Source organism: Pavona decussata, unplaced genomic scaffold (assembly GCF_977016875.1).
Source record: "Pavona decussata unplaced genomic scaffold, jaPavDecu1.1 SCAFFOLD_53, whole genome shotgun sequence".
Classification (NCBI taxonomy): Eukaryota; Metazoa; Cnidaria; class Anthozoa; order Scleractinia; family Agariciidae; genus Pavona; species Pavona decussata.
Genome location: NW_028145475.1, coordinates 2,353,469 through 2,374,518, shown reverse-complemented (window position 1 = coordinate 2,374,518; position 21,050 = coordinate 2,353,469). Strand labels below are relative to the sequence as shown.

Sequence of the window (21,050 nt, the reverse complement as noted above, 5' to 3'; positions counted from 1 at the left end):
AAGGCCTTTCATCAAAGTTTCGATATTAATGCAAAGCTACTCACTAAATTTTTCTGAGAAACTGGAAACAGGGAGTGGGAAATGTAGGGTAAACATGGACACATGGCAATCTCTATCATCTGCCATAAAATTAAAGCGGTACTTAATCTTTCTATGATTAATTTTATTTATAAGCCTTCTGTCAATACCCTGGTCTCTCCAACCTCTGGCATTTAACCAGCAAAATAATTTACAGCCAGGGTCATTTCAGTAAAACTTTTACAGTTGTATTTTACAAGCTGCACTGTTGGTGTTACATGTGAACAGAAAAAGAATCTTGTTGAAGAGTTCACAAACAAATTTAATAATCATCATTTAAGACTCCTAACAATGCTAGTGGACTCACTTTCTTCATGAGAGTGTAATGATGATGGCCCAGAATCATGTTAGTTAAAAGTGAAAATTATGTTTCATTAAATTTGCCCCAGTATGGATTCAGAATGTACTTGAAAGTGAGATACATGTACATGTACGTCACCCAAGTTGCCACCAAAGATAAATCTTCTATCTTAGTCAAAATAATTGATCACAAATTGTAAAAAAAAGGGAAAAAATGAAGTCTCAAGCTATCACAAAGTGAATTGTTTGGTGTAATATATACAGAGGTCAGAACAACATCACAAAAGGAAACAGTTTTTACATTAGTTAAAATGGGTTGAAAAAAAATCAAATCTTACATTTTTTTTGTTTCACTTTCTCGTTTTGTCGTTGGTATTCATGTATTTCAATGACAAGTTCAACAAAATTAATAAAGAAATGAGCAGTTTCAGGTATAACAAATGAGATTAGAACTTTATCCAGAACTTCAGTGGGGTATAAGTTTCTCTACTTCCCCTATCTTCCCTATCTTCCCTATTAAGAGACAGATTCACTTACTCCTTGAATTTGAGCAACAGGATCAACAACATTGGGCTCAAGCCATTCGGGACCACCATTCATTACAATCTGTTCTCGCAACCACACCAAGCTAATAAATGCACACAGTGTACAGGCAACCACAAAACAACCTCGTATACAGTCTGAGAATAAATTTTCACTGTAAAAGAAAACAATGAGGAATTAATAATTTCATCTGATTCTCTAAGTATTCAAATCAGTGACAGAAAACCTTTCTTTCTAAGACAAAACCAAGTTTAGTATTTGTTTTAGGATCATTTCTAGGTGTCAATATAGTTTGATCATGCTTATTTGCCTTGTTGTGTGTGTGAAAAAGGTCATCAAAATCTTTCACACTTCATTCTTTGCTTTTTCGTGCGTGACCCAGAAAATTCTGGACGGGCTTAAAACTACAAAAAGATCATTTTCATGCTCATGTTGTGTGGGGATGGAAATAAGGAAAAAGAGATTAAGAGGTGATTTTTTTGAGGGTTAAAAAAAAATCATGTCCCACCTCTGCCAACTAGATCTCTAGTTCAGAAAAAATTGTGTGGTATGCTGGCAAATCTGGATCCATTTGAGGGGAAACTGATCTCAAAACAGTGATCTGATAATTTTCCTTTTACAATGGCTTATAAAGGAGCCACAACAAACGGAAAAGCAATGGCTAGATTATATTTTTTTCAATTTTATTTTATTTTTGGCACACAAATTTGATTGTTGAGTGAAAATAATGATTTAAAAACGTGACAGAGAAACCGTACGGTGCTTATGTGAGACCAAAATATACTTACTGTAGAATTATTAACTAAAGGTGACTCAGAATAATACATTGTCATTGTAAACAGAGAAAAAATTAGACAGATTACTCACGTTGATAACATATCTAATGGAAGAGTAAGAAGTGAATTGACGGATCCAGCAAAAAGACATCTGTATATACGATCTAAAATGCAAACAGAACAAAAGCTATTTTAGAATAACTGTTATATACACGCACATACTCTATTAATTTTGTGTTTTGGGGGGAAAACTAAAATAAACACAGTAAGTAAATTCTGATTAAAACGACCAAAATAGTCTGGACAACTTACAGACTTCAAAGTAGTGCTTACTAATTACCACTGCCACTTCATAAAGACAAGTCAATAAAGTTATTATTCATTGCCCACAGTCATTAATTGGATTTTACAGTCCAGGCAGGTACTTTTGAGCTTCTCAGACAAGCACATTAATTACTTTCTCAATACAAATATGACAATTTCAAGTTCTACTTGTGAAGACCACATGTACTTGCGTACTCTGCTCAAAACCCTTATTAATGAGAACCTTGTTAAGGTTGTTCTTTAGTTAGTTTTTTTCAACTTTTTTTCCACATTTGAAAACTTTCTGGTGGTCAAGTGGTCAATCAAGTGTAAGAATCATCAGGGAAATTGTCCAGGTCCAAACATGAACTGATCTGGGACTCTACCTCCAAAGGTTTTCAGTGAGACAGTCAAAAAATTTACCAAAGTTTTTAGTAAAAGAATGTTGACTGCATGACTTCGTTTTGCAGGTAAATGCAGTTGAGCTGTGACAAATCATCTTATTTGACAAAATGTCAGGTTTAGTTAAAAATGAGGCTGTTAATGAGTTAGTTTAAGAAGTCTAGAAAAAGAAATTTGCACTCACATGCTGTAATAGGAACAACTCCAAGCCATGCCAAGGCAACCAGTGTGTAGTGAAGCCAATACTTTAGAGCTCTGAGAATATTTTTCACTAAACCACTAACAAAGTCGCTGACAGGAAGCCTGTTTGGCATGTCTGGTCTATAAACTGTGAAAAAATGATCGGAAAAAGAAACATGGGCATAACTTACACTATATAACATGCAAAATAATGGGTGTTTCAATTCTCAATATCGTAGAAAACAATGGTGGTTAGCTGTTGTATTTTGCAACCTTTTTGTTTGAGATCTACCGTTTCATGTTATTTGTTGATAGACACACCAAGCTGTGGTAATTATTTTAGACCACTGCTACATGTACCTGAACACTGGTCATCTCAAAATTCCTCATATTTCAAACAGAAGACTGTTTGTTTGGATACATGTAGCTGACTTATTTAATTTTTAGCCTTTTCAAACCCAAACTTATAGTGATAGCATCTACCTTCTCGTTACAACATCACTACTCCCCTATAAATGCCATTTACTTTCACATTGCCACAATTACGACCGTTATCACCAACGACTTGCCCCCAGCTAGCCTCATAGTTCAGTCAGATGAGCAACAGATGATGAAATGCAGAGGTTGTGGGTTCAATTCCTGCCTAGGTCAAAGATTTTTTACTTTGTCTTGTGCAGTCTCCCATTTCCTTATTATGGCTAATGTTCAGTACGAATTTCATAGGTTCACTTAGCACTTTAACATATACAAAAAATGCATATGCAAAAAAAGCATGAATCTGTGTTCCTTTTTCTCTTCAGTAACAGAGAAATGTTTTGCTTTTCTTAAACAATAAAAAAGTTACAACTAATTCTCAACAGAAAATGATAGAACTACGGTGTACAAAAAATTCAATCCAATACAGTAAACTCATGAACAGTACTTACTTGGTTTGAAAGCAAAGCGGTGGTTGCATAGTTCACAATATCTGAAATAGATACAAAGCAATGTTATCCATACATATACCACTGTAAACACAAACTTAAGGCACACTATGAAAGGATCTATGCCCTTCCCCCATTTAACATCACCTGATTTACATTTCATTTTTGCATACGGAAGTTTATACTGTACTTTGATGCAAAACTTTGAAGTCCAGATTAAAAAAAATTACCAACTGTTATAAAAGTTCTGAATGAAATTATTGTTAGTACAGAAATATTGTCAGCTCATAAGAAATAAATCAAGGAATGAGTGTGATTTTTGTGGGTTTGCCATCACTGAAAAATTGGCGGCTCAGACTTCAAAGTAACATGTGAGTTCAGGTTTAAGACAGGTGTAGTGGTCATACCATGGTCAGCAGTACAAGTTTAGTTACAAAGGCAGGCAGCAAAAGCTCATGGTTCAAATGCGACACCATATTTATGGGACAGTGTTTAGTGGACAATTTGTGATGTTTAGTGCTTCCTGGGACATTCAAGCGTACTCCATAAGTATTACAGTCAATCCACGTCATGCGTGACCAGTATTTCCGAGAATGAAATGGACATTCAAATTCCGCTTTGTAATGTCTGCCATTTGAATGGACTGTTGAACATTTCTCTGGAAATGGTTCAGAAAATGACGCATGAACTGGAAAAAAAAATTCAAAATATTTGGGAAACAATTATTGTTATTCTTGAAATGCTTAACGCTGTAATGTAAAGAAAAATTAATAGCTTTATACCGTTAATAAACTACGCAAATTTCTATGGGAACTCGAAATCTTGTTGGCGATGTCCAAAACTGACATGTAAATTCAAAACTCCGTTCAAATTTCAGTGACCTTGCAATGACTAGTTGTCTGTTCAGAGAGTACTCTAGAATGCGCTGTTTGTTTGTTTATTTCAGAAAAAGTGCTACAGTACACAGGGTAACATTCACAATCAGAGACCATTCAAGTTACAAAACGCGTTGCAACAGAACTTTAATGCCACTGGTCACATACTTATCACTTGAGCACGGTGCCACAAATATACACCGTAACAGGATGGTATAGTATCAAGATTGTATAGCACAATAGCAAGTCGGATAGCATGGTGCAGTAGCACATACCAACAACATGGTATTGAACTTTGGTGACCACAAATTGGTTTTATTAACTGGCAGCCAACACTTGATGAGGACCTGGAATTAATTATCTTATGGAATGAACTATTTACATTTATGTAAAGAAATATGGCCAAGATTTCTGCACAGCCCCATACATTATGTATACATTTTTTGAGTCAAACTCTATTCATACTTGGCTTTTGCAAGAGGGTTAGAGCATGACAGTGGTACATGTATAATTAATGTACGGGGTTGTGCAGAAATCTTTCCGAAATAGATACTTACTCCTTTTTGCTGTGTTTAAGCCACTGAACCAGACTATATTGAGGGAAAATTTAATAAAGGAGTAATTTGACATTCAGTTGTTATTGCTGTAATAAGTTGACAACATATGTTTCATATATTTACATTCATTTATTCATCCTTCATGAGTATATTACAAACTCACAATATATGACTAGCTCCCAGTTGGCTTGATACAACTGTAGCTCAGTTGGAAAAGCACTGCACCGGCATCACAAATTAAAGGTCATGGGTTCGAATCCCGTTCAAGCCTGAATTTTTTTCAGGCTTTCTTTTCACAACTACTGCAGTTGCAATGATCTTCTATTTGATCTTTCATCCGCAGTTCAAAATACATGTTTCTTATATTTACATTCATTTATGCTGTAATAATGTAGCAACAATTTGTAATTCTAGTTCAAGAGACTACATCATTCTATAAATTCTTGAGAACAAAATGTTACTTGCAAAATGCGAGAAACAGGGAAAAAGGGGAAATCTATCTACCAATCAAGCGAACATACCGTGGTACAAATATAAGTATAACATTGAGTATATAAAATCTGTAAGCGGTAGTTTCATTTTAAGTTTAGAGCATTTCGAAAAACAAAACTCCTGGTGACTCTTTAACCTTAATTGTCGATACCATTATTTTTCTGGACTTCAACGAAACTGCTGTTAAACACGCCATATTATATAAATAAACTCGATCGTCATTTTCCGCTCTATTAATATAATATTAACTCGAAAATGTAAAGTTGTGAGCTTCTAGTAAACTGTATACTGTGTATTAAAGAGAGAAAACACCTACCAGTCTTGGTGTATAAATTTAATGCTTCCCGTGCAGATACAAGGATGGTACAGGGGCCTGTCCTGTGTCCCTTCGGCTCGACAAACCCTGCATATGTCGACTAAGGAAGGAAAATAATAACAAAATTGTGTCGACATATCAACGATCGATAACGCAACCACGGAACTATATAGGGAAAAAGTCCTTTCATTTTCAACAAAAAAGGAAACATAAGACCTAATCTTCAAAATAAACCCAAAAGAATCAAGTCAGTTAACCATAAGGAACATTTTAGCCTTTGGGAAAGATGACATAAGGAAATAAACAAGTCGGAAATCTTCCCACCTTCGTGCACATCCTCCATGTTGTTTCGGTAAAAAAAGAGTATTCTGGGTTGTGAAGCAATACATCATGTCTCGCCCCAGTCTCTCCTCAGTCGCGGTTCAATTCGAAATAAACATGGAAGCAATTTTCCACGAGAAGGTAATGTCGGCTAGATCATTGCTTCTTTTCCCAGTCTACAAGGATGCATTGCTGTATGTAACAATTCTTTCTTTTCTTCCTCCAGCAAGAAGGCTCCCTCTGTGCCCAGCACTGCCTCAATGCGTTACTACAAGGTACCACCTATTAACTTTTGTTTTGACAATTTTCCAGTTTCGCACCTTGTTTCGTACAATGTAAGCTTAACTTTGTACAATGGGCTGTGTTTTGGTTCCTTCCGTTTATTTTCAAGGTTTGGCACTTAATGAAACTCAAATCAATAAAGAAAGTTTGCTTAAAATTTTCTAATGAGTGCAGAGTGAGACAGTACTTCAAGTACTAGTGTACAAACTTCAATTCCCATTTACGCCAATTAGACTTTGCACTGTGGCCTTTCTTGACCTTTCAAGGTTTTACTGTTAAATTTACTATATTGTAAGAGAATTTACTAGGTATTTATGGAAGTTTACTTTATTATATTGACAGGTAGGTTAAAAAATATATATGCCATGCCACAGAATGAGACCAAATTCCTTGATCAATGATGTTATACTAAGCATAGATGCCTTCTGTGTAACAAGATCAGCATGAACGTTATCTTTATCCGCAACTGGCTTGGTTACTTTTGGAAATGTGAGGTCTCTTGTCAGACTGACTTGACCACTGGCTGTTGGTCAAGGGAGACAAAGTGAAGCAAAGGAACTACTTTGTGCATGAAGGGTGCATGCAAGGAAACAACACAAAAATGTGGAGATTACTAAGCCTCGAACCAATGACTTTCGATGTACTACTGTACACATGTAACACTTACATTCACCTGGGAGGGGAATGTGGGACGGGGAGGGGGGAGGGGGGTACTCCTTGGAATTTTGATGCGGGCACAACACTCAGCCCCCCAAATCTTGACCATAGTTTAAGCCATTGTAAAAATCATAATTTTCTATAGCCATTTTCAGATCTGGCATCTAAACCTAGTTTAATGGCCTTAGCTCCCACGAGTCTCCTGTAGCTCAGTGGTAGAGCGTCCGAACTAGTAATTGGAAGGTCTAAGGTTCGACTCCTGATAGGAGCACTCGGATTTCTTTTTTCCGAGTATGCCTGTGTCACTTTCTAGAATAATACATCATTCTCATTCATTCACCAGGCTGGAAATATACCATCACATTTATTTCATTTAAAATCCATTCGTTCCCATTTTCCAGCCTGATTTTTTCCAACAGTAATTTTTAATTCCAAGTATAAGACCTGGGTATATAATTTTTTTTTTTTTTTTTTTCAAATACTCTGCTTCTTTATTTTCACCACACAGGTTACAAAAAAGGCAAAACAAGAGTACGAAAAATACATATTATATTATATATTATATTATATTGTAATATAATTATTTATATTATTTTGATTTTTTTTGGGGGGGGGGAGGAGGGGAATATGTTTTTGGAAAATGGTTTATTTGTTAGGAGGTAATTTGCATTTCAAAAATGGTTAGGTTTGAAAATAGGAAAAGATTGAAGCACTTCAATGTAAGCAACCCTAACACTCTATTTGTTAGGATTTATTACTGGGAGGATTTATATTTCAGTGAAGGATAATATTAAAAATTTTAAAGAGTATCTGAAGTGCTATATGGAAATCTCGCTTTATATTAAGGAATGATGCATCTTCAGTTGGTTATTTTCTCTTTCTCTCTTTCTTTTTTATACTTGTGGTCATCTGCATGCGCGCGTTGTTGGCCACAACAGCACTTCATCCTCTGTGCGGAAACATTATGATAACAATCACGCGAGCACAGTCCCCGAAGACCTCCATAGCTGTTTCAAAGTACTGAAAAAATGCAGGAACAAATTTGATTGTTTAATTAACGAAATGCTGTACATCAAATAATTAAGACCATGCTTGAATGTACAAACAGATTCGATCCGCACCAAAGTATTTATTTAAATTACCCATTAAAGCAAATCTAAGATCTTACTCCGTTGAACTCACTTGTATTATTCATTCCTTGAGAGTGGCGTCATGACGTCGCCGAAACGTCAGAACATTATATCGCTAGTTTTTACTTGCCTGTGTATTTCTAAAGCTTATTAATTCTCTTTCTTTTGCATGAAAATGACCCTTTATTATCATGTACCTAAGTTCGGCCAAAAATGAGTCTGTCAATAATGGCTCAAAATCTACACTCTTTGAAGTTACAAATACTTGTCTATTTTACTGCTTATGTCACAGACATGGGCCACCTAGCCAGTTCACTTCATGCTAGAGTTTTGGTGTGTTCCTTGGCCATGCAAGTATATTCTTGGGCTATAATTAAGCTAACTTTTCAACTCAAATTATATTTAATTCTCCATACAGGTCCTTATTTTACAGTAATGAATCTAGCAGATATAGCAAGGCAGCTGGATGAAGATGAAAGAGAGAGAATGGCAGAGGGAGATGTGACATCACACGATTACCAAGAATTCCTAAAGGTATATCCTCATTTAAGGTGGCTCCAAAGGGTTTTCACTTATAATATGGCATGTGCTATCTTACACATCAAAAGCCAGTTATCTCGTGTTTTCTTTTTTACCAAGTCATTAAAATCACCCAAAATGTAATAATCTAGAACAAAACTGTGTCCCGAACCCTTGCAAGTGAAATAATGCCTTTGAGTCTTGAGTTTAAACTACTCAAGCACAGGGCTTTGTCAGTGCGTATTAGGCTAAATCCTTTTAATTCAAATTTAATTTAACTAAAACAAATTATTTGAAACCTCAGAACCTGTTTTTAGCAAATTTTAATGAAGGAAATGCAAGAAAATCCAGATGAAAGTTCACATTTTCATGGACAGTAAGAACCTCTTAGAATAGGAATTCTCCAAGCTTGCTATTTGGGTATGCCTGAACTTTAGAGCAGGGGACCTTTTTTTGATTGGTTGAACTAACGGGATGAAATTTACAACCTTGGAACCTTATCTTTGAAGACACGAACAGCAATATTTCGGTTTGTAAAACTACTACTGACAGAGATTGTTTTCTTTGAAATGCTTTTACTGTTTCTACTCCATAGCTGTAATCTGAGCAGTATTGTTGACTTGTTTGTTGTTTTGCATGAGCCTGCATCAGCTCGCATGCACACATTACTAACCCATCCAGGCTTGAACAGGTTTTGTTTGCTGTATACAACATGCCAACCTGATGGCAAGCCTGGCACAATGCAAGTAATAATTAGTTGTTTCATGTTAATAAAGAGTAGAACTTGTTATGTATGTCATGTTTACTTAATTGTTGTATGATTTCAAAACATGACTTTTTTTTGTCAAAATAAAATCCTATAGCAAATGGTAGGCATGCAATATTGAATGACAAGAGAACTTTGTTTACAATTTTTTGTATCATGTGACCAGCATACTGTACTCTTAACAGAAGTTTAATACAACTGGTATAAGCTATGTTAATTTTGAATGTCTAAATTTATTGTCCTCTACATGAATTTATTTATTGTAAAATTACACTAATTAAATTATGTAACAAATTGACACTCAGTACTATAATTTATTGTTTCTTCATTTTGATTCCATCAGCAACCCTCCTCAAACTTTGATGACAGTGGATTTTTCTCCATTCAGGTATTAAAAAGCAAATTAACTTTTTCACTGTTGTAAGCATTCTTCAGTGAAATGACTGCCTGATGGAGTATTTGATTGTTTGAACTCTTGTTGGAGTGAATGAGTGATGTATGATGGACAAAATGGTTTGACAGGTAATGGGTTTATTGGATGACTGATGATTGGATCTATTGATTGATTGATTTTTTAATTCTGAAAAGTTCTTTGTGGTCTGACTCTTGTTTCTTCTTACTTTTTAAGGTTATATGCAATGCGCTTAGAGTATGGGAAGTTGAACTGGTTCCCTTTCTAAGCCTTGAAGCAAAACAGGCGAGAGAAAACCCTCAGTAAGCCTTGGTAGCCTATAACTATGTAACTCCATTTATAAATAATTATTTATCTCTTTCTTGATTTATAAGAAACCCTGAAGAAAGGGGTAAAAACCTCAGACCCAAAGAATCTTTAGTTACCATCAACTCCACTCCTTATAAAACAAATGATTCAAAAAAAAAAGTCCAAATATTATATGATATTTGTACTGTACTTCAATCCACAAATGCCTCATTGGATCGACTGATTTTGACTTTAATTTTAATAGAAATCAAGCTGTGTATTCCCATAACACAAGACGCTCCAACGATCTTCGTTTGCCTCTTCCTCGAACTAACTGGGAGAAACAAACTTTTATCTTCAAAGCTACAAAAGACTGGAACAGCCTTCTGATTGACCTAAAGGAAGCTGATGTTTTATCTGTTTTTAAAGCAAAGCTGAAAACTTTTTTTGAAAGACTTTGACTAATTTGAAACCTTGTTTTTATTTTTTATGCGATAACTTGACTTTTTACTATTAGGAACATATATGCTTTTCATGATTTATTTAGTATTTTGTTAGGTTATGTATTTAGGTAGGTAAGGAGGGCTCCACTGAAAACCACCTTGGCGAGTTGGACCCCCTCATTAAATATTATTATTATTATTATTATTATTATTATTATTATTATTATTATTATTATTATTATTATTATTATTATTATTATTACTGTAGCAAACATGTTTTTTCGTTTTTCATTGTCCCCGGTAATACAGACCTTTAGAAACACATTTACGGGTAACTGCAAACTGCAGTTTAATGTTTGTGTATACTTATATTATCATATTTGACAAAGATTTTAACTTCTCTTTGACCTCTAAATAGGAACCAGAGGGCCTTTATATGTAACTTACAACAACATTGGCTAACAATACGAAAACTTGGTCATCAGGTAAAGAAAAATTCTACTTAAATTTAAGTGCATAAATTATTAAAAATTTATTTTCAAACTGGAAAGTTGTAACCCAGCAGCTGACAGTGCAGATGGAATCAGATATGTTGTTCAATGAGATCAAAGGCTTATGTGAGCCAACTCATGAATTAAGATGTGAATAGCCGGGTAGCAGTACTCGCATCAAACTAAGCTACAAGGATTTGTGGACACCATGTCGCATTGCGGGAATGCATTATGTACATAATGTTATTTGCTTAACAAGCAAAACAATTAAAAGCCCCAGCTAAAAGATCTAACATTGTTATACAACATTAATTTTGTTAGTACAACAACGTTGAAACCTTTAGCACTCCATGTTTGATGATGTGTGTTCAAAATTTTTTGTTAACAGAATGTTTTGCTTTCAGTCAGACATTTCGGCCAACATTTCACAAATGTTGAAGCATTTAGCCGGCTTTTCAACATTTAGCCCCGGCTAAACAATCTAACATTGTTGTACAACATTTAATGTTGTACAACAATGTTAGATTGTTTAGCTGGGGCTTTACACATGCACTCAGATTCCTTTCAATACGCGATGCAACAGAAAGGTGGACGTACACGTTCTTTTTGTGGTCTGTAATGTTTTTCTTGCATCATGTTCTTACCGAATGAAACTTGATACATGAGAACAATTTTGGTTGCCTAGCACGTGACCAAAATCTTGCTATTTTCAGTATGGTAATGTTCCTTTCCACGTTCAAACGACGGCATCTGTCAGCATTTTATATCATTGGAAGAAGCTTTCAATCTTGGTGAAGTTGCTATTTTGGCTTTATCCAAGTGAACATAAATACGTCAAGCGTTGTGATGATTACAAACTTTCAGTGTTTACATTTGTTCTGGTGAATCGATCTTATCGCTCACACCGTTTGCGTTTGATGTTTGCTGAAACGAGCAGTTCTGCCTGTCGAAGTATATCCTCTCTCACATACGCTCTTTTGGCTTGTCACGCAATCTTTCCTCCCCAACAAGACGAACCAAAAGAGCATCTACGTGGGAGATTAATTGAAGTCCAACTTTGGGAAAATATCCGTCCTGAAAGGAAAGTTGCCCCTCAGTTTTGGTCAATGGAAGGAGTTTGCCGACAACACACCTACTAGCTGTTTTCTTTTAAGAATAAGTTACTCGTTGAGTTGATTTTACGTCCTTTTTTTTTGTCCCATAATGGCGGCTGATGGTGAATACATGCACTATAGGTTGACTCATAAATAATTTGTTTTTGATTAAATTCCGATTAAATTGATATAAAGTTTACGGCCCACCGACCGAGTGACAAAAACCCCACATCGCAATAACTCGTTGATTGCACGTGCACGCATTCACGAACTTGTTAAAAAGGGAAACGGGATGCTTGCATTTGAAGAGAGGGGCACTTCTTGATTGAAACAGAGATGTTTATTAACAAGACATAGTCTGTTGTGCTAATTAGAGCAATGGCACTTATTAGAAGCAAAGTGCCAAATTATGACATGTTTCATTTTCCCGTTTGCAGTGGTTCAACCTCAACTCGCTGCTGGCCAAACCAGAACTAATCACAGAGACATACTTGTCATTATATCTTACACAGTTACAGACAGAAGGTGATCAAAATTTAAGTTTTAATTTCTTTAAAATTTCTTGCAAGCTTACATAAGATATACAAAAAACTGCAGGGCTTGGTTGAAGACTAATTAAAAGTAATGCTTATTTGGATTTCACGACCAAATATTCTGCTTAACCTAGTCTTCAACCAAATCCTTCAATTTACATTTCCTGGTACTACTTTGCATGTGATAATGAGAATAAGATGAGGTACTGGCTTATGAAGGAGCCTCAGGCAGCTAATCATCTTCAAATGCCGATTTCATCCCTTCCACCCCACCCATGCATGATCAAATGTGCCATTCCAATTGTTATCCATAACCCCAACAGAAGCTCATTCTATTTAAAAACGTCCAGCGGGGAGGGAGGTCTCAAAATGCAAAAGTTTTAATTAAGTTAGATATTAAATAGAGGGAGAGAGATGTGGTGCCACCTTTCCTCACTTGCAGCTAGTAGCTGAATTGCAGAGGAACCAGAGAAGTGAGATTGGATTGGAACATCAGCATGTAGAAGGTGCCTCTGGCTGCTGCCTCAGTCCATGTATGATCTCACCCCACCCACCCAGACCAATGACAGCACAAGCCAGATAGACCATGACACTCCAGATCGTACTCTTTGTGAACAGCACCATTTTCGAACATCCCCTTACAACTAACATGCAAGGGTGAAGGAGACTATGCCAACATCTTAACATTACTTCCCAATGACACAATGATCTGAACTGAGACAAGGAGTTAACCACAGCAAGCATGATCTTACCAGTTATTTTAAGACCCTGGTGAGGGGTCTGGCCGGGCCTTGAACTCGTGACCTCCCGTTCAGCAGTCCAGATGGTGCTTTACCAACTGAGCTAACTGGGCTGCAGTTAAACTGGAATGTCAAGAAGGATTGGGGGGTGGGTGCTCAATAGGAGATGGGATTTGATCATCTTCTGGAACAACATAATGCACAGCTCTGAGTGTGTTCACAGCCAGTGTTTGTTACTTTCTGACCTTTCTTTGTGGTTCTGTTCTAGCTGTGGCCCATCTAATTCTCATTCTCATTCTTTCCTGAGTAAAATATATATAATTCTTTCCTTTAATTTGCAGGTTATTCCATTTTTGTTGTGATGGGAAGGTTACCAGAATGTGAAGCAGACCAGTTATTAAAGCTTTGTCCAGCTAAATTGGAGAAAAAGCCTTCTAATAAAAACGGTTCCCAAAAATTTGTTAATAAATCGGATTTAACAGCAGCACTTCACCAAGCTACAGTAGGAGGTGAAGGTAAGGGGCAGGTTTATTCTAATAAATTATCATAAGGTAATACAATATTTGTGCCAACATACGAATTAAAGCTAGTTTTCATTTAACCATCAGATAAGCCAGATAACATGGAGGAAATTAGAAAAAGAAGGGAAAAATATTTTACAAGGTACATAAGTTAATAAAAAAACTAATAATTTATTTGAGTATTTGTCATAAAATAATACAGTGGTTACCAGCATGTAACAACAGAGGTAGATAAAGTTGGGTTTTGGTGGACACCAATGAAGAAAGCTGTTGAAATTATCAAGGCAAGAGATCTAGAGACAAAAACCATAAAACATTTACTGTAAGTAATTTATTAATTTTGCAAACTCAGCAATGTATGAAATTGTAGGCAGACCATGAAGGCACTGCATGCAAAGATGAATGAAATCTTAAAACTGCACTTGGCTGGGAATCAACTTGTTTGATAAAGTTAGCAGGTTAAACATTTGCTCTGTTGCCTTGATATTCTGTTAAAGTGCTACTACGATCAAATTTTCGAATACCTTTTATTTGCCGTTGATTGGTAGTTTATGTCCTAAAGTACACGATTTCCAAGTTATATCCTCATAAGATGAAGGGAAGTGCGATTTTTTTGCGCTCAAACTCCACGAATTTTCATCCGCCATTGAACCGCCATGTTCCTGCGGCCTGGTTACCAAAGGCAGATGGTGTCCAATGACAACAGAGGCCGGGTCACCCGGTAAAAACAAGTGACGTCAAACTCTCAACGCGAGCCCTACGAGGCTAAATTTCGAACACGTTTTCGAAAAATGTTTCGTTCTTTCAATGGCGGGAAGTCGCTGTGTTGTTCAGTGGTATAGTAACTGCTCTAATCGAGCGGCAGGAATTGCACTGCATGCGAGTCCGGCCGACAGAACGAGAGATGTGTGGGTCCAGTTTGTTGTCTTGCACGTTTTGCTATTTTCTCGGTTTAGTTCGAGGGACACTCGGGCATTCCACCCAAGTCAGTGAACACAAATTAAACCTGGATCTTTTGAAAAGGGTAAGCGATCAGGAGATCGTGAACCTGAAAAAAATCTCTGAAGGAGAAAGAGCGGTGAAAGGTAAGTGGGCGAAATGTGTGAATATTGTTTTTATCTTTGGTGATTCCTCGATACCTTGTTCAGCACCCATACAAATAGCAGTCACAAATTTTTATACACATTTTATATTGCGTTTCTAAAGTACTAAACTTTGATTGAACGAGTAAATAATGTAAGTGCAACTAGCTCTCGGAACTAGCTTTTCCCTCCGAAGCATTTCCAAAACATCTCAGTGCGATAAGAGTAAGCTTGTGTTGACTTTGCTTGTGCAAATAAAGCTTGTGGCAAAAACTGTGCAAACAAACGCGAAGAAAACAACTTGAATTATCCATGTTCACTCAGCTTTGGATAAGGTGGTCTTTGGCGTTTACAAAAGGGTTGCTTCTTTCTTTTAAGTAGTTTTCTTGAAGAAATAGTTTGAATTTTTGGTTTAAGGAAGGTTTTAAGAAAACCTCACATTCAGTTGTTTCTTATCAATTAGGTTCAATTGGTAATGTATTTTAAATTTTGATTTATTTTTCAGACGCTGAGTTGCAACAACTTCAAAACCCAGCTCTTACTATTAAATACAGGCCAAAACAAGCCTTGCAGAGCACAACAAGTGAAAAATATGGACAGCCAAGAAAAGGCCAGTGCTCCTCCTTAACTAGCAGTTGAAGAGCACTGACCTTCCTCGAGGGCTTTTCTTGATCTTTTGTCCTCAACCAACAGTTGCCAAATAGAATCAATAAAAAAACTCTTTTCTCTCCATTCATCATGCCTCCTCTTTGTAACTCTTTCCATTACATAGGCTTCTGTTTTAGGGACTGGTCAGAAATTAGTGGGGAGGGAGGGAGTGAGGTGGAGATTTTAAATTGAGCAATGAAAATGATGTGACCCTCCATAGCGATGCAAATGAAATTTCATGACCCTCCCCCTGAACAGGTAGTACAATGTAGCTAAAATACCAGAAAAAGAAAACAAGAATGGAGGCAAACTGTAAGTTACTTACTGGAACCATTTTACCCCAACATAATTCAAATCATCTATAGAACCCATTGACATCATGTAACTCCATTATGCTAGACATTTCCTTTACATTAATACTTTAATACTTGTCTTGCTTTTGTTAAATAATGACTTAAATTAACAAATTTTATTTTGTCTTATATATATGACTCGCTCTTCCTGCCATACTATAAATTATGATCACAAGAGCATACATTTATGTGACCCTCTGTTTCTCACCGCTTATTTTTTCATGACCCTCCACCTCCCCCTCCCCCCCCTTCTGCCCCCTGCTCCCTGCTAATAGGCAACTAATATAGCAACCAGAATTCAAATGTTTTTTCTTTTGGTGTGGTTTTAAAGAAATACTAATTTGAATATAAACAAAAGAATATTAATATGGTAGCTATTTTGGAATAAGGTCTATGGTTCGTTGTCTGCAGTACATTAATAATTTTATTTTTATGTTCGTTTGAAAAAGAGTGCCAGAATCTTGTTTCACCAATAAATTTGTTGTTGTACAAATGAAATTGAATCTACATTTGAGAAGAAAATCAAAGGTGGCTCACAACAGTCTCAACTTTACTACATTTTTGGTAGCATGCATTTGCCCAACTCTCACTGCACCAAAAGTGAAAGTATCAAGAACTGTTACCACAGCAACAGTGTATGAAACTCATCAAGACTTGCTTGGGGGTTTGCCCTTAGACATGTAGGACAAAGGATGTTTGTTGTTAGGTTGATTTGACCCTTCATTAGAATAAGCAAAAAATTTTCAATTAATACCTGAATCACAAACTTTAACTCCCAAGAATATTGTTTTCAATCTATATTTGCAAAATTCCTACTTTTCCTCCCCCCATTTGCCTAGGTGGATGCTTGTTACCAGAAAGGATGTTAATACATTTTCATTTATAAAGCTATTCATTTCTTCAGTAGTTTAACGCATCTAGTGCAGTGTTGTTTAACCTGATGAAGGGCACCTTACAAAAATATATGTACACAGAAAAGACTGTTACTATTACATTGTTCAGGATGATGCAAGGGAAGAAAACAAATCATTGCAAATTGTTGTTGCCTTGCAAATTTATTTGTTTATTGATTACTGTACTTATTCAAATCTGTACACAATGATGTCCATGCAGCACCAGCACTCTCCAGGCTTGGTAAGTCGCTCAAGGGAGCAATTTGAACATTTGCACCTGAGAAAATATTGAACCAAGAGGAAACTTAGCATCAATTACAAGGGAACGATCAGCTGAAATTCAAGTCATTGTACAGAGCTTTTCACTACAATATATATTCCTTTTCCGTGGTAAAAAAGCGCAAAAACAGTAAGCTTGCTCGGAACCGAAACTTCACTGTGCACTCTAATTTAACACCAAGGCAAACTTTCGAAAGTAAAGCTAAAAACCTAAACTTGACTTCGATTTCAATTCAACTGAGTCTCCGGTAGCCTCCCTCCGGGGAATGAACTGACTAGTAGTCAACTGACATTGTTGCGGATTCTCAGGCACTACACTTTTAAAGCTTGCCTGTTTTGTTAATACAGCAAATAACACATCTAAATATTAATCTCTATCTCTAATATCTTACCCGAGAGATGAACGACTCAGCAAAGTCTGCTCTTCCTCCTCTTGTAGCAAAGAGCTAGCTGCTGAACTTATTCGGCTGCCTCTTCTTCAGATGGAACTAGCTCTACAGAGTCATGACTTCGTCATTTCCATTGCCTATATCATGCACAGACGATCCAGGAGAGCTTTCTGTGGTCAAAACAGCTCTGAAATTCGTCGCCAGAAGGAAAACTACAGTACTCGCTCGATCAGCGAGTTGAGAGTATTACGTCACGACAAAAACACAATAGGTTTGAATAAAATACCGCAACTCCAATCACTTTCATACCGCGGGCTCACTGGAACATAAATTCATAATGGCGGACTCGAAAACACCACTTTTCAAGGCTCAATATTTTCAATTTGCGGGGCCCAAACTTCATTTCAGTGACCAAGACACGTACAGCCACATCGGATAAGCTGTGAAGAACGTATGTTTGTTTCATACGTGACATGAAGTTTTGATCGTAGTAGCACTTTAACATTCAAAATAATTTCTGTCAACAATTTTTCTTTCATTAAATGTCTACCAAAACTCAATTTTATCCATCTTGTGTGAAGGCAGTGGGTTGTATATTACTGGCAGCCGTTTTAAAATTACAGTCGAACCTGTATATAACGGCCCTGTATTAAGCGGCCACCCTTAATTAAGCGGCCACTTTTTAAAGTCCCGATTTTTCGCGCATACAAACGCTGTATTTGTTTCCTGTATTAGGCGGCCACCTCTATTAAGCGGCTGCGGCCACCTTGTAGCAGTCCCATGTTTGTCTTTCTTTGTTATTTTTACTTGTATTAAGCGGCCACCCTTGTATGGAAAAGCTATATACACAGTACCATGGATAACAGGAATTGTCGCTGGGAGTGCCGACAGTCAACGATTTGCTCTACAAACAGAAGTTTCAAATTCCGAGGTGCCAAACGCACGTGTCCCACTTGTTTAAGTCACTGTAATTCTTACCCTATTCCTATTTTAACTTGAAGAATTTTGTTATATATTGTGTTACTTTTAATTAGCAACATTGCCGTTATAACTCCACTTCGATCGTAACAACTATGAAATGACGGAATGAGATATTATGTTGTGAACTGCAAGTCACATAAGTAAGTGAGTTAGAAATGCAGTACTGTGCACCGTACAAGGGTAGAGGACAATTTATTGCACAGTGCTTTTACACAATGTTACGTACATTATACCATTAAGTTACAAGTTGGCACTGAACTTTGTTTAAAGTATTGATCTCTTGAAAGAGTGTTGATTGTCCTATTGTTCCTTGCATGAAATGTTTTTGTATGATACACCATTAAAATTGACATTAGACAAGGCCCAGTGAGTATTTTTAGTAATCCTGTATTAAGCGGCCACCTGTATTAAGCGGCCAGTTCCTCAAGTTCCGAGGGTGGCCGTTATATACAGGTTCGACTGTATGTACTAGGTTGATGGCCAAATTCAAGAAATTTGTTACATTCGTAGTTATTTTTGTACTTAGCTGAGTCTATGGAGGATGAATGCTGTAACCATACAATTAGATTTTCAGATGTGTTTAAATTAACCTCCATTATGATATGACATAATGATATTCAAATCTATAAAAATTCAAAAATGTGTGAAACTTGGGAGGTTTATAATATAATCCAACACAATTTTGCTTTTCTTTGACTGACTGACTGACTGACTGATGTAAGCCCATCACTGGCCCTTCAGAGGATAGGCCATCAACAAACCTCTTTCACTTAACTCAACTTGGGGCCGTAATAATATTCTTTCAAAGAACTTTCAATGTCACTCCATGAAACTTTAGCTCCTTTTTACCTTCACTGCACAACATCATAGTCCTCAACCATTAATAGAGGCTCTTTCTTACCCAAGTCACGTTGCTTTGAAGGCATTGTTGATGTTTCTGTTCCTGTTGTTTTATAATTAGGGGTTTTAGTCCACACCTGAAGTCCATTATTCTTTTGGTGAGGTGGTTACCTTTTTGTCTGGCATCTACCCTTATGCCTGTCTAGCGTAGGTGGCCCTTCCAGGAGCTACAAGCTCCTGCTAGCATTTAATTGTACAAGCAGCCCTTAACCACAACATGGAATGAACCTTTAGGACTGAAGGGTAATATTTATTTCCAGGCAAGAACAAAACCAAAACAGTAATAATCCAATAACAGAGCAAGCCTCCGTAGCAACAGATGCATGTCAGCAGACAAGAACGGGACCAGGTCCACAACCAAACCAAGGAGCATCAGGTATGATTCCTCCTCAACACTGCATTACTACACCTTTCAGTAACATGCAGACTCTGAAGTTCAAAATTCAACCAATCTTTCCCTGTTTGCACCTCCACTCAACATAACATTTTGTCATAGAAGCAAAAACGTTTCTTGCAAAGAGTTGGAAACGTTTTTTGCATCTCACATAAATGTTGCTTTCATTTTGCACAAAAAATGAAATTTATTGTTAATTTCACTGGCAAACCTGTTCAAACAGGTTTGGTGGCCAGTGAATAACCTTGGCTTGGTGCTTCATTTTGACAACCTTCTAATGATGTGTCTTTTTGCATTTTTTATCACAGATTTATCAGAAGAGGAAATGCTTCAAATTGCTCTCCAGTTATCCCTTGAAAAGATCTAGCTGATAGATATTATTTTATTATTAATATAGATTAACATAGACTACAAGTGGTCCCCTATTTTTCTTAGGGAAAGGAAAGTGAGCGAGCTACGAGTGCACACTAAAACTGCCTCCTGTGAGGAGATGCGACACACAGAGGGAAGCAGGCATCGCGTCTCCTTTCTTGCATGGTTCGCTTGCTTTACTTTCTCTAAGAAAAACAAGGAACTACTCTTATGAGTGCATTTTTTTTTGGGAGAAACCAAAAACGGATTTGTGATCTCAGATCCTTCGGATCATGCCGCATCAAAGGAACCGACAAATCCAAATTCAAATTCATCAGTTCCTTTGATGCGGCATGATCCCAATGATCTGAGATAACAAATCCATTTTCGGATTCTCCCAAAAGAAGCATCCTAGAGATTAATGAAGTGATAAATGAAAATGCATATGAGTGAAAAGAATTTTGAGGATATTTACCAAAAAATTAATACTACTGTTTTGTTGGTAAATTAGTCTAAAGCCTGCATAGCTGGCAGTATTGTTAACGTGTTCAAGGCATTCTCCCAATCAATCTCTCCAGAATCTGTCCAGAATAGTTTTGCCTCATCCTATGACTTCTTAATTTTCTTTGGTACTTATATATCTTGCAAAATCGCCAAATCCTTATTTCCATAGCCTAGAAAGTGTTGTTGGGAGATAAGTGATTGTAAGACTTATTCCTTTCTAGTTCTACTTACTCTCAAATGATAGTTTTTCGAACATATGTTTTGAATTTGCGTGTATAAAGTATCAAACTGGAAATGAAATGAATTTTGTACAATAAAAAGCTAAACTAAAGGA

The 21,050-nt window shown here is 36.5% G+C and overlaps 3 protein-coding genes across 11 annotated transcripts in view; 2 read left to right on the top strand and 1 right to left on the bottom strand.

The window, feature by feature from the left end:
• LOC146480453 (E3 ubiquitin-protein ligase MARCHF6-like) overlaps nucleotides 1-6,124 on the bottom strand; it is a 26,291-nt gene extending 20,167 nt beyond the window's left edge. For all 8 annotated transcript variants that reach the window (XM_085109615.1, XM_085109614.1, XM_085109616.1 and 5 more), the window contains exons 1-7: nucleotides 6,070-6,124; nucleotides 5,746-5,845; nucleotides 4,938-4,970; nucleotides 3,509-3,549; nucleotides 2,587-2,730; nucleotides 1,789-1,861; nucleotides 916-1,075 (exon numbers count right to left, since the gene is read on the bottom strand). In XM_085109615.1, the coding sequence (XP_084965741.1) occupies nucleotides 916-1,075; nucleotides 1,789-1,861; nucleotides 2,587-2,730; nucleotides 3,509-3,549; nucleotides 4,938-4,970; nucleotides 5,746-5,845; nucleotides 6,070-6,088 (570 nt within the window). In that variant the 5' untranslated portion in view covers nucleotides 6,089-6,124. The remainder of the gene's footprint in view (nucleotides 1-915; nucleotides 1,076-1,788; nucleotides 1,862-2,586; nucleotides 2,731-3,508; nucleotides 3,550-4,937; nucleotides 4,971-5,745; nucleotides 5,846-6,069) is intronic.
• LOC146480451 (ataxin-3-like) lies at nucleotides 6,120-21,050 on the top strand. Of its 2 annotated transcripts, none has more exons than XM_085109622.1 (11): nucleotides 6,120-6,207; nucleotides 6,293-6,341; nucleotides 8,554-8,669; nucleotides 9,764-9,808; nucleotides 10,049-10,134; nucleotides 10,982-11,048; nucleotides 12,586-12,673; nucleotides 13,763-13,936; nucleotides 14,030-14,084; nucleotides 19,728-19,843; nucleotides 20,170-21,050. In XM_085109622.1, exons 1-11 carry the CDS (start codon nucleotides 6,136-6,138, stop codon nucleotides 20,226-20,228), a joined length of 927 nt encoding a protein of 308 aa, XP_084965748.1. In that variant the 5' UTR covers nucleotides 6,120-6,135; the 3' UTR covers nucleotides 20,229-21,050. The 2 variants fall into 2 exon arrangements, with proteins under 2 accessions (XP_084965748.1, XP_084965749.1); XM_085109623.1 differs by having other exon boundaries at nucleotides 6,158-6,207; nucleotides 8,569-8,669.
• Nucleotides 14,501-16,031, top strand: LOC146480452 (uncharacterized). The gene is made up of 2 exons (XM_085109326.1): nucleotides 14,501-15,027; nucleotides 15,530-16,031. The coding sequence occupies exons 1-2, from the start codon at nucleotides 14,820-14,822 to the stop codon at nucleotides 15,661-15,663; spliced, it is 342 nt and encodes a 113-aa protein (XP_084965452.1). The 5' UTR covers nucleotides 14,501-14,819; the 3' UTR covers nucleotides 15,664-16,031.

What these genes read in the sequence shown, in the direction of transcription:
- LOC146480451 (XM_085109622.1), top strand. Translation starts at nt 6,136, where the DNA reads ATGTCTCGCCCCAGTCTCTCCTCAGTCGCGGTTCAATTCGAAATAAAC. An exon ending in AAGCAATTTTCCACGAGAAG is followed by an intron (nt 6,208 to 6,292) that starts GTAATGTCGGCT and finishes TTCTTCCTCCAG; the next exon opens with CAAGAAGGCTCCCTCTGTGC. An exon ending in CCTCAATGCGTTACTACAAG is followed by an intron (nt 6,342 to 8,553) that starts GTACCACCTATT and finishes TTCTCCATACAG; the next exon opens with GTCCTTATTTTACAGTAATG.
- LOC146480452 (XM_085109326.1), top strand. Translation starts at nt 14,820, where the DNA reads ATGCGAGTCCGGCCGACAGAACGAGAGATGTGTGGGTCCAGTTTGTTG. An exon ending in AGGAGAAAGAGCGGTGAAAG is followed by an intron (nt 15,028 to 15,529) that starts GTAAGTGGGCGA and finishes TTTATTTTTCAG; the next exon opens with ACGCTGAGTTGCAACAACTT.